The 13,392-nt window shown below is 43.2% G+C and overlaps 1 protein-coding gene across 1 annotated transcript in view; it reads left to right on the top strand.

The window, feature by feature from the left end:
- LOC115355360 (NACHT, LRR and PYD domains-containing protein 3-like) overlaps positions 1-13,392 on the top strand; it is a 237,381-nt gene that overhangs the window by 221,354 nt on the left and 2,635 nt on the right. The window contains exons 14-15 of the mRNA XM_030046130.1: positions 7,960-8,133; positions 13,288-13,392. The exon at positions 13,288-13,392 is cut by the window's right edge and continues 69 nt beyond it. Coding sequence (XP_029901990.1) covers positions 7,960-8,133; positions 13,288-13,392 — 279 coding nt within the window. The remainder of the gene's footprint in view (positions 1-7,959; positions 8,134-13,287) is intronic.

Here is a 13,392-nt window from a genome sequence, read left to right as displayed (position 1 = left end):
TGGAGAAAACATTTTTCTGTATCGTGCAACAGTTTCACAACAATATTCTGTATCTGCTGGTTGCAGCGCTTCATTGAAGCTACACTTACATTACGTGAAATATTTAAAGCTAAGATGCCATCGTTTCATGACTACACTGTCACACAAAATAGAGAATATCTAGATATTTTGTTTATCATTTCATACACATTTTCCTGTAATCCAGCAAGACATATCTGGTATCTTTGGGATCTCTGCTAGAATCTGAAATAAAGTTCTGTGGGTTTGAATAAGGCTTGGCTAAGCTGCTTGGGTACTGAGCAGGACTAAAACAGGGGCTAATTTTACACTGGTTGTAAAGGCCTTGCAATATCTGACACTTTTACAGTGGATTTTAACTTTCTTTTACTGGTCTATTAATCCAATGATGGTCTTCCAACAGACTATTTGTTAGCTGGCGGTCCTAGATCAGATGTTCTATATTTGGAGTGCCAGCTAATAAGAACAGAGTCCTGAGAAGGACTAGCTAGCTAACGTTAGTAGCTAGCTAGCATCGCTACTAGTAAACAAACTCTACTTGAGTTTGTTAGCTAACGGTAGCTACGTTAGCCAACTACACTGAGTTTGTTTTGACTGACTCTAACATAGCTAAGGTTATATAACTTTGATAACGTATTAATATGAAACTTACCTTGTAAAAAATGCTCGCTGCAGATCCGGGAGTATTTGGACGGCTGCCAGTCCTTACGATTGATAGCAGCTACCCATCGCTGTCTTCTGTCCCCATTAAAAGGTCTCCTGTAAAAGGCTAGATTAGGCTTACAGCGTTGCCTGTTGGCACACTGCACGGCACAGCAGGAAATCACCATCTTACTACCATAAAAGTAAATTAAAAACTATCTGCAACCACAGAATGTCACCAACTATAACGCGCCTCCGTGTCTTAAATTGACGTCCACTGTTCTTCTGCCGTCCGTCATGGCGCCCAGTGTTGCCAGCTCCTCAGTAAGGAAAGTAGCTATTGGCTGTCCTAAAAGTTACTAGAAGTCGCCAAATGACATCATCGCCTAATTTGCATAATTTGCGATTTGCATGTGATTGTAATGGACTGTAATGGGCACTGTAGGAGAGGAATAACAAAAAGTGAGTAAAAAACGCCCTAAATATGTTTTAGAACTACAAATTTATGGGAAGGGCGGGATCAACGGTGGCTTTGCGCATGTGCGATCCATTTGCTGCCTGGACGTGGAGTGGTGGGTCTCCTCTCTGCTCCTCTCCTGACTGCAGCTGCCTGTGACTGCTGCGCACGGCTCGAGGCTGTGACCACCTGTGAGTACTTTGGGGCGGGGGAGGGGCTCGCGGCAGCAACTGCTGCTCGCTGAGAACAGGAACTCCAGAGGAACGATACATGCTTTCACGTCAGTCTCCAAAATACCAGAAAAGTCTCCAGTAACACCAGTAAAAGTCACTAGATTTGTCCCTAGTCGCTTTTGACAAAAAAAAAAAAAAGTCACCATGGGGAGTTTGAAAGTCGCCAGATTTAGCGAGAAAGTCGCCAAGTTGGCAACACTGATGGCGCCGCCTCCCACGTCAGGTGATAATTGTGACGTGTCTGCAAAGGGTGAATAAACCAGCAAACAATGTGCTTTTGAGCAGCAAAGAGAAGCTGGAGAAATGTTTTGAAGGATGCACAGTAACACGTTTGTTTGGGATTCATTATCGATGCTCTTTCCAGTCTCTTTGCTTCCAAACTGGCAGAACTACATTTTTTCGTGAGCTGCCACTGCATCACCAAGCTTTGGTCCGATATTCAATCCCTAGCCTGGAGTGTTAAATAAAACCTGGCTTGCCTATCAAAACATCAGTCACATTAAAGTAGAATAATTGTGTTTTAATATCTGCATCTTCATCCAGGCTGAGTGGCTGTAATCTGTCAGAGAGAAGCTGTGAGGCTCTGGCCTCAGTTCTCAGCTCCCAGTCCTCCAGTCTGAGAGAGCTGGACCTGAGCAACAACCACTTGCAGGATTCAGGAGCGAAGCGTCTCTCCGCTGGACTGGAGAGTCCAAACTGTAGACTGAAGACTCTCAGGTCAGTATCAGTGAGCATGTAAAGGGCGACCCTGCAAGTTCAACAACCAAATTTAAGAGACATTTTGTTAAAGCACCATACCAGTGATCTTAAATATTTGATCCATTTTCTACAATTTCCCCACATATCACATTGCAGCCAACTATTTCACAAATCAAGTGGGGTTACTGAAGATGTCACAACATATAATCAAAATCTTTAAATTTTCATATTTGGCTTTAACATTTAACGTTCTTTATTACCCAAATGTCAGTCAAATGGCACATGCCTTAATAACTATAGACCTGTATCTCTCACCCCCATACCAGCCAAATGCCTGGAGAGGCTGGTCATCAAACACATTAAGAATGCAATACCACCTGCACTTGACCCATACCAGTTTGCATATAGGGAGAACAGGTCAACTGAAGATGCCATCGCCACTGTGCTCCACACTCTATTCTATTACAACACCTTGAGCACAAAAACACCTATGTAAGACTGCTCTTTGTCGACTTTAGTTCAGCCTTCAATACAATCCTGCCAAACAAACTCCATTCCAAATTACGCAACCTTGGACTGAACACCGCATTATGCAACTGGATCCTTGACTTTTTGATAAACCGCTCAGTGTGTTAGGGCTGGCAGGCACACCTCATCCACCCTCCTCATCAACACCACAGCCCCCCAACAGTGCATGCTCAGTCCATTGCTCTTCACACTTTTCACGCACGACTGCCTCGCCTCTTTCACAACCAACCTCACTGTTAAATTTGCTGATGACACCACGGTGCTGGGGCTCATTAACAACAATGATGAGTCTGCCTATAGAAGGGAAGTACAACATCTGGCATCATGGTGTAAAAACCACAACTTGGTCCTTAACACCAAAAAGATCAAGGAAATGATCGTGGACTTTCACAAAAAAGGGCAATCTAACCATACCCCACTTTGAATCAGGAATGAGGTGGTGGAGAGAGTCACACACTTCAAGTTTCTGGGTGTAACTATGTCGGAGGACCTGTCCTGGGACACTAACACAGCCTCGGTGGTAGGAAAGGCCCATCAACGCCCAAAATCCCCCAGCAGCTCATGGTGAACTTTTACCACTGTACTATTGGCAGCATAGTGACTTATGGTTTCCTAGTGTGGTTCTCCAGCTGCACTAAGGCCGAACAGCATGCCCTCCAGAGGGCGGTACGAACAGCGGGGAAAATCATCGAGACCAACCTTCCAGAGATCAGCACCATCTACACCACCCGCTGTCTGAGTCGCGTGCACAAAATCCTGCAAGATCAACAGCACCTCACCCACCGCCTGTTTCACCTGCTACCCTCTGGTAGGAGATACAGGTCCATCCACGCCAGAACCACCAGACTGGCCCACAGCCTCTATCCTCAAGCAGTGAGCCCTGATGCTGTATTGTTACTGAGCACGTTTACATGCACACCTTATTCCTGTATTAACCGGAATACTCGCAATATCCCGGTTGCACACGTGTCATGTAAACACGCACCGAACCTGATTAAGGTCATATTCTGGTTGGAGAGAATTCCGAATCAGACCCCTGGCATATTCCTGTTCCAACCGGAATATTGTGGCATGTAAACACCTTAGTCGGAAGCCCCGAACCAGAATATTCAGTCACAACTGCGCATGCGCGATTCGCAAGGAATTCTTTGGCGTCTTTGTTGCTATGGTTACCTGCAAGCGGGGAGAACAATATGGCGAACAGCAGCAAGAGCCAGGAGACTGCAGTCTGCCTTCAGCTAATGAAAGATTTAAATATCATGTAGTATATCGATGGGAGAAAACAGAACTAGCGACAGAAGAAAAGAAGAAGACTTCTTCTGTATTTCCGGCAGACCAGACGCCTATACGCGTGCTGCTGCCCCCCGCGGCTGAGTGTTGCATTACGTCAGAGAGTGGAATACGCCAAAACACGGGGGCTTGCCAAGTAACATGTAAACGGAGTATTCCAGTTGCCGCGGCACAGTTACCTTAGCCGGAATATTGACCTGAACCAGAATATGGTGTGCATGTAAACGTACTCACTGACTGTGTTTACATGGACTTTAGTATCCCGGTTTTGAGGCTTATCCCGGCTTTGAGCATATTCGGGATATGATGTTTACATGGAACACAGAGAAACCCGGTTATTCATATCCCTGTATACATGATAAATTCCAGTAACCCGTTTTCTGATCACTGCATCCTCTCTGCGCAGGCGTGTCGTACGTCTTTTACGTCTTTTATTTACAACAGATTGAGCGGGAAGTGTGATATATTTATTATATTTAGAAATAAGCCAAACATGAGACCTCTGTGGCTTCTAGCGGGCTCAGCATTAATAAATACTCAGGTCGCGATGGAAATACTGAAGAAACACTATTAAGTTGTTCAACGGTGCTCAACAAGTGAGCAAATGTAGCGTATTCTCTCAGAAGAAAATCTATACCGCTCATGGAGAATATCGTCAGGAAATGCCAGCGGATCCGCGTGATACCTAAATCCTCTTTTTGTCTCCGTAATGAGCCTCGGACAGTCCTGGCTCCCAGGTCCACCGGATCATGAATGAACGGTGACGCCATCTCCAAAAGAGTTAAATGGTGAGATAGCGCCGCTTTTATAGCCGGACGGGGTTAAACTTAGCTCATAACCTGGTCGGGACCAGGTTATGAGTTAAGCATAAGTTACCATGGTGATATAGCCGGGTTAAAAGAGAGCCACCTTCGTGATACAGGAAAGCCTGGCTTTAGACTCAACATACCTCACTAACCCACTAAACCTGCTTCGTAGTACACCCCTCTACTCAGCTCCACTCGGCTCGGCTCTACTCAGTACGACTGAAACCGAGGCGAGCCGAGTGGAGCCGAGTAGGTGCTAGCGGAAAATCGCCAGTAGTCATGTTGAGTTCTTTCATTATTTTCAGGCAAATTTCAGTCTTTTCATCGCTCCGAAAATGGGAAGCTCTCGTTGCCGCCATGTTGCTTGTTTATCTGGTGCGTCACTCTGGCGCCTGCGCACACGGTGGGCAGCCGTCAGAAACCGGGATAAGGTGTATACATGCTCCAGTATCCCGGCTTCTATCGGAGTACTCCAGGTAGCAAAACCGGGTTTCTTGAAACCGGGATAAGGTCATAACACGGTTTCTGAATTCGGGATATAGTGTTTACATGCACAAACACAAAAACGGGATACTTAAAAAACCCGATCAAAACCGGGATACTAAAGACCATGTAAACGCAGTCACTGTTAGCTACTTTAGAAGGAAAATACACATTTTGGGCGGCTCAGACTTCCCAATTGATTCAGACTTGCTAATTGACGGGCCCATCCTGTCGTCTGGCCCTGGCCTTTAATCCTGTGGGCGTGAACACGAACACCTTTTAACGTCTTTTGTTCCTATTCGGAACTGCACCCTACCTGATCACTGCCTTACAATACCTTCCCTCACCTTTTGTTCTCTGCCTATTTACATACCGTCTGGAGTCACTGTGTAAAGGTCTTCCCCTGACATTGCTCTTGGTTGGCTCACCGCACCAGATACTCTCAGTGTCGGTCAGTTCACCAGTGTGCCGGTGTTACGGATTAACTGGTTTCCATGTTAACTGGTGACCTTTGTTTGTAAACGTCGGGCGTTTCTCGTGGCAACAGCAGATGTTGTAATCACGGCGAGGGGACGCAGCTGACCTCGCGAACGCCTGAATGACTATTATTAAATCTCGTTTATAATTTTCAAGACTTGGCTATCTGCTCAACTTAGCTTGTTGGTGGTTCATGCCTTTTAGTGAAACGGTGGGATCAGAAATCTACTCCATATTTTGCTTTATTTTCTTCAAAATAAAAAAAATTATCCCCCCGGGGTTCAATACCGGGTGTGAAACCTAAAAGAAATATTGCAAGTCATTTAATTAGACCACTAGACTAGTGTACCTGTTGCGAGGTCTCTCTGACAATATAACACATGTCAGGCAACAACAACCACACGGCCTCCTCCAGGTCTTGTATACTTCTGCCAGATTAACTTGTGACCGCTGTTACTGCGACGCACACAAACCTGTCTCAACCTTTTGAAAAACCTTTAATAAAAGCTTAAATTCTACACTTCAATCACGTCTTGATTACTCCATTTCAAATCCACTGTGGTGGTGTGCAAGGGCAACATTATGAATATTGTTTACCTGTCCAAATACTTGTGGACCTAACAGTAAACAAGTAAATAACGGTTTGCACATAAATTCATCGTTTACTCTGAAAACATTGCAGATATTTATTTTGTAAAACACACACACACACACACACACACACACACACAAAAGTATTTAATGTCAGGAAAAAACAACCACACAGCCTCTTGCTGTTTGCCAGATTAACTTGTGACCGTTGTTAATAAACTATAGTGACTACAATGAATTTGTTACATAGCAACATGCATACAGCTGGCCCTGAAGATTACAATACAAATCGATTCCCCAGTGGATGCAACAACTGCAAACAGTTATTTCGTGTGGTTTTATGGGATTACTTAGCCTTCATGATAAAATTTGATGCTGTCCTTTTTATAACAGCGTTGGATACAGTTGTTGCATCAACTGGGGAATCGGTTTGTATTGTAATCTTCAGGGCTGCTGTATGCATGTTGCTCTGTGTCAAATTCATTGTAGTCGCTTTAGTCTATTTCCCCCAAATATCCTCCAAGCAGACAAAATCTCCGATGCTCGACAAGCGCTGAGCTTGAGAGGCACTACAACGCGTGTGTGTGTGTGTGTGTGTGTGTTGTGTGTGTGTGTGTGTGTGTGTGTGTGGCTGTTATCGTCGCAGTAACAGCGGTCACGAGTTAATCTGGCAGAAGTATACAAGGCCTGGAGGAGGCCGTGTGGTTGTTGTTGCCGGACATGTATTATATTGTCAGACACACCCCGCAACAGGTACGCTAGCTTAGTGGTCTAATTAAATGACTTGCAATATTTCTTTTAAGTTTCACACCCGGTATCGATATTATATTTCACTAAACCACATGAACCACCAACAAGCTAAGTTGAGCAGATAGCCAAGTCTTGAAAATTATAAACGAGTTTAATAATAGTCATTCAGGCGTTCGCGAGGTCAGCTGCGTCCCCTCGCCGTGATTACAACATCTGCTGTTGCCACGAGAAACGCCCGACGTTTACAAACAAAGGTCACCAGTTAACACGGAAACCAGTTAATCCGTAACACCGGTATACTTCAATAAACTCACACCATTACAGCAAACTACTACACTGGACTACAATGGTTTTTCTTCAACACTATGATACACTGTATTTAATTATGTATTTATTTTCTGGGTTATACTTGAATGGGCACTCTTGCACCTTTTTGCTACGTCAGTATTAAGCCGCTCATTATCTCATTGTTATCATGACTGTGTTATTATGACAATGACAATAAAGTATTGTATTGTATTGTAATAAGAGCAAACAAAATCTTGACCAAAAAATAAATTAGGTCATCAGTTAATAAGAACAGAAAAATATCTGGCTGTATTAACGTTTGTTAATAATTAGTCAGTTAATAATAATAGAAACATATCTGTCTATATTAACATTGAGATACTTTGCAAAATGTTGAGATGTCAGAGGTGAATGCAGAGTGCAGATAAAGGCGTCAGCAGGACATTTAATGAATGAATGTGTGAATGTCCAGCAGCCTGTATACAGAGACTGGACTTCTCTCATGTGGTACATTGCAGCTGAAGTGTCTCATGTGACCAAAGTTTGACATTTTGACCTCAACAACATCCCACCTTCAAGTGAAGCTCAAACTTCTTCTATAGAAGCAGGGCCGAACAAAAAATGTAATTCACATTTAAGTAAAAGACCATAAGAAGACCATAAAATAATGTTTTGACATCTGTGCATCTTCATCCAGGCTGAATGGCTGTAATCTGTCAGAGAGAAGCTGTGAGGCTCTGGCCTCAGTTCTCAGCTCCCAGTCCTCCAGTCTGAGAGAGCTGGACCTGAGCAACAATGACCTGCAGGATTCAGGAGTGAAGCGTCTCTCTGCTGGACTGGAGAGTCCAAACTGTAGACTGAAGGCTCTCAGGTCAGTATCAGTGAGCATGTAAAGGGTGACCCTGCAAGTTCAACACCCAAATTTAAGAGACATTTTGTTAAAGCACTATACCATTGATTTTAAATATTTGGCCCATTTACTACAAATTCCCCACATTTCAAATTGCAGCAAACTATTTCACAAATCAAGTGGTATTACTGAAGATTTCACAACATATAATCGAAATCTTTAAATTTTCGTATTTGACTTTAACATTTATCATTCTTTATTAATAAGAGCAAACAAAATCTTAACTAAAAAATAAACTAGGTCATCAGTTAATAGTAACAGAAAAATATCTGTCTATATTAAAGTTGACATGTTTTGGAAAATGTTGAGATGTCAGAGGTGAATGCAGAGTGCAGATAAAGGCATTAACAGGACATTTAATGAATGAATGTGTGAATGTCCAGCAGCCTGTATACAGAGACTGGACTTCTCTCATGTGGTTCATTGCAGCTGAAGTGTCTCATGTGACCAAAGTTTGACATTTTGACCTCAGCAACATCCCACCTTCGAGTGAAGCTCAAATTTCTTCTATAGAAGCAGGGCAGAACAAAAAATATAATTTACATTTAAGTAAAAGACCATTAGAAGACCATAAAATAATGTTTTGATATCTGTGCATCTTCATCCAGGCTGAGTGTCTGTAATCTGTCAGAGAGAAGCTGTGAGGCTCTGGCCTCAGTTCTCAGCTCCCAGTCCTCCAGTCTGAGAGAGCTGGACCTGAGCAACAACCACCTGCAGGATTCAGGAGTGAAGCGTCTCTCTGCTGGACTGAAGAGTCCAAACTGTAGACTGAAGACTCTCAGGTCAGTATCAGTGAGCATGTAAAGGGGGACCCTGCAAGTTCAACAACCAAATTTAAGAGTCATTTTGTTAAAGCACCATACCAGTGATTTTAAATCTTTTGTCAATTTTCTACAATTTCCCCACATTTCATATTGCAGCAAACTATTTCACAAATGAATATTTCACAACATATAATTAAAATCTTTTAATTTTCGACAAGCCCCTCAACATTCAGAAACCACAGAACTGATAATTGGTTGTTTAAAGCAAACGTTTCCCCAGTGACTATCTTCCCTGGAGGAGGGAGCTTTTAATTCGGCCTTATTTCAAACCATCAAAACACAGAAGTGCTGCTCAGAGCGGCCCCTGGCCAAACTGGGGCCGCTGCCCGCCAAGTTTACAATACGTACAAAATCACTGTATCACAAAATGCCTTTTAACATTCTTTATTAATAGGAGAAAACAAACTCTTAACTAAAAATAAATTAGGTCATCAGTTAATAATAATAGAAACATATCTGTCTATATTAACGTTGAGATGTTTTGCAAAATGTTGAGATGTCAGAGGTGAATGCAGAGTGAAGATAAAGGTGTTAACAGGACATTTAATGAATGAATGTGTGAATGTCCAGCAGCCTGTATACAGAGACTGGACTTCTCTCATGTGCTACATTGCAGCTGAAGTGTCTCATGTGACCAAAGTTTGACATTTTCACCTCAACAACATCCAACCTTCAAGTGCAGCTCAAACTTCTTCTTGTTTTTTTTTCTCCTGCTTGCACCAGATGTAAATTGTGTTTTTGTGGCCGTCTCTTCACCTGCTCAGGTGACTGGTCAGCTGGTCAGTGTCTGGGGACACTGTGGCCCCCAGTGCAACATGAGGCCCTACACACAGTGCATGTTCTGCATTTAGGGAGATAAGATAAGATATTCCTTTATTAGTCCCACGGTGGAGAAATTTCACGCATTACAGCAGCAAAGTGGATAGCAAGATATGAAGCAAAATTTACATTATAAGCAGTATAAACAGATGATGAATAGCAAAAGCAATATAAACATTCTAAAAAGGAATATAGAAGAACAAAATAGAAATATGAGCAATTTAAACAACCGAAGAAAAAACCTAAACCTGGGGAACAACCCACTCTGACGGAGGTTCAGGGTTAGTGTGAAACCATGAGACCAAGTGGCAGAACCTGACGCCCGGTACTGGGATTCAGGAACTGTAAGTTAATAAAAACTTACTAGCCAGTTTGGCCGGTGATGCATGAGGCAACCGTGTCAGTCAGAGCCGCTCTGCAGTTCTCGCTCATTTGACCCCCTGGCAGTACTTCCTACATTTCCCATGAACACTGCCACAATGCCATGTGATGATGTATCAGACGCCCATTGGCTGAGCGCAGGCACGCTACAGTCTGCAGTGCAACCGGCGATGATGTTAATAAAATGATCAAATGCACTCATAATCTCTCTTATTTTCACCGGAAAAAAATTTGGCTAGTGGAAATTCTGACTGGTAACTTTGGAGACACATTTGTATATTGTTCATTGTTGATTCTGAAAATAAATGGCTGTTTTTAAAGTACATGTTGCAGTTTTTATGCACGTTAAAAAAAGGTGCCAAAATGGACGAGAAAGCATAAAGATAGATCTGGTTTATCAAAATTTTTCCTGGGGAGAATACCCCCGGACCCCCCTTCAAGGCAGTGGGCCCCCAATCAGCCCCCAATGTCCTGAGATCTAAGAAACGCCCATGGATACGGCAGCTCTAAAATCCCACTGCTCGCTTTGGGAACAGATTAACAGGAACATGAAATTTATGCATTTTGTAGATATAACACTAAACATGCAGAATCACTGGTGTGTTTCTAAACATCATTGCATTAAAATCAATATTAATCTCTCTCAGTTTTACATACACAGATATAGAAGCAGGGCCTAACAAAAATATTATTCACATTTAAAGGCCCCATGGCATGGAAAATGCAATTTTTGTTGTTTCTGCGTGATAGGGAAGGTCTCGGGGCCACATAAACACGGTCCCATGCATTAAACACCTGATAAATGGAGAAGTGCACACAGCCCGTTTTTTGAAACTCTCCCTGCAAAACAAGCGGATTGCACTTCCGTTAATCGATGATGTCATGAGGACGGTGACTCCGCCCACAGCCCGCCTCCACTCCCCAGGCAACAAGCTCACAACATATTTACAACATATTTAACAAACATAACTTCCCATTCTGAAACATCCTGTCATAAACAGATCTGAGGTGGTTCGGTGTCTCCTGCCGTCTGTGGTTCAGGATCGTACGGTCATGTAACATCACGCTCAGCGGTCGCCATGACAATCTTCCATAAGATTATAATTCCTGTTTACCAGTGAGCACCAGTGAGCAACGTAGGTTTCACTTTCTTGCTTGTGATTGGCCCGACGATATGTCACTCAGAAAACAGTCAGCCAATCAGTGGAGAGGGGCTGATGCTCTCTTCTGATTGGCTAAACCAACCGTGCTGCCAGAGCTCCGGGATAAAGGTGAGAGAGGGGAGCTGTCTAACTATATTTCACAGACCACAGATACTCAAAACCACAAATACATCATGCAGGGAGATCAGCAGTTAAAATAAAACCCTGGAAAAGTGTACACCATGGGGCCTTTAAGTATAAGACCATAAGAAGACCATAAAATAATGTTTTCATATCTGTGCATCTTCATCCAGGCTGAGTGGCTGTAATCTGTCAGAGAGAAGCTGTGAGGCTCTGGCCTCAGTTCTCAGCTCCCAGTCCTCCAGTCTGAGAGAGCTGGACCTGAGCAACAATGACCTGCAGGATTCAGGAGTGAAGCGTCTCTCTGCTGGACTGGAGAGTCCAAACTGTAGACTGAAGGCTCTCAGGTCAGTGCTGATCAACCTGTCCAACATGAAAATTTAGTTCCTGATTTACATGAAGCTTCTACTGTCAATAAAGCTGTTCAGCCTCTCACAGTAGCCATGATGCCAACATTTAGCACTAATTGAGGATATTTCATTATTTCCTCTCATCACTGCCTCTGTTGTTAAGACATAAAAAACAGAAAGGACTTACAGGAGCAGTTTCCTCCAAAGGGTTTTTCTTGGTTTGGGCACCACCTTTGACATATTTTGAGGTAATTTATACTGTTTTGAATGGGGATTTTAAATTCTGTTGTTCTTTTCCTGTGGTTTCCTGCTAATTTCCTGCATGTTTTGGAGAGATATCAAGCTAATTTTGGCAAAGCGTTCATTTGAAAACGTAATGATGCTCATAAATCCTTGTTACGGCTCCCTCCTTATTCATCATTTGTTTTACATAATTCATTCATTGCATATTTCGTACATTTGCTGTCTTGTTAGCTTCTGTTCATTGTGGTGAGTTTTCTTTGTGTTAGTTGTATTTTTGAATGACATGACGTCACGGCATCCCCCGACATTCCCTCCTTGAGTCCACGCCCTCTGGTGCTGTTTCCTCTGCTGTCCACCTGCTGGTTGCCCCGCCTCCCAATTGCCGCTGGTCCAATCCACGCAGGACGAATCATCCTTTCCCGGCTGATAAAAGCTCTCCTGTGACAGCCACCGGGGCGGCTGTGATTTAGTCTGAGCAGTCCGCCTCGGTATTTGTGACTCTGTATCTGCTCTTGTGATTAGTTCGATGTGTACCTTACACGTGGTTATTTAGATGTTAACCCCTGTTAACTAGAGAGACTGTAAACTCCGGTTTACTCGTTTTTGTTGAGTGTTTGACAAACGATTCTTAAGTGGATGCCTTTGTTTTATTAGTTTTCGAACTTATTTTGGCATCAGTTTTGATTTGTTTTTCTAGCCACTGATCTTTTATTTTATTTGGCTGTGTTATGGTTTTGGGTGGTGGCCTAAATGTGACTTTTGTTTTAAGCAGGTAAGTTTAGTGTAGCCTAGGTAGGCTCTTTTTGTGTATTATAGAGCAGGCTAGTGTTGTGTCTTTTGTGTGTGTGTTTTGCACTGTGTTGTATATCCATTCCCCTGCATTTCCTTCATTGTGTTCTTTATTTACCCCAACTCACTACAAATAAACGGCTGTACATGCCTGTACAACCATCTTTGTTGCTTCCCTTATATCCCTAGACATTTCCCATCTTTAGGGTTGTAACAATCCTGGATCTAGAAAAGCCCAGAACTGTGTGGAGCTGGAGGAGAGACAGGGGAAGGACGCTGTTTCTCCTCTGACAAACAAAAAACTACAAATCTGAAGTGCAACCTGCTGCCTTGGACGTTTCATTTAAGGAATTAACATGCAGCTCTTTTCTGCTGTGTGTGTGTGTGTGTGTGTGTGTGTGTGTGTGTGTGTGTGTGTGTGTCCAGGCTGTCAGGCTGTCTGCTCACACAGGAAGGCTGTGCTGCTCTGGCCTCAGCTCTGAGCTCCAACCCCTCCCATCTGAGAGAGCTGGACCTGAGCTACAATCATCC

This window comes from Myripristis murdjan, chromosome 23, assembly GCF_902150065.1.
Source record: "Myripristis murdjan chromosome 23, fMyrMur1.1, whole genome shotgun sequence".
Taxonomy (NCBI): domain Eukaryota; kingdom Metazoa; phylum Chordata; class Actinopteri; order Holocentriformes; family Holocentridae; genus Myripristis; species Myripristis murdjan.
This window is presented reverse-complemented; position numbering and strand designations above follow the sequence as displayed.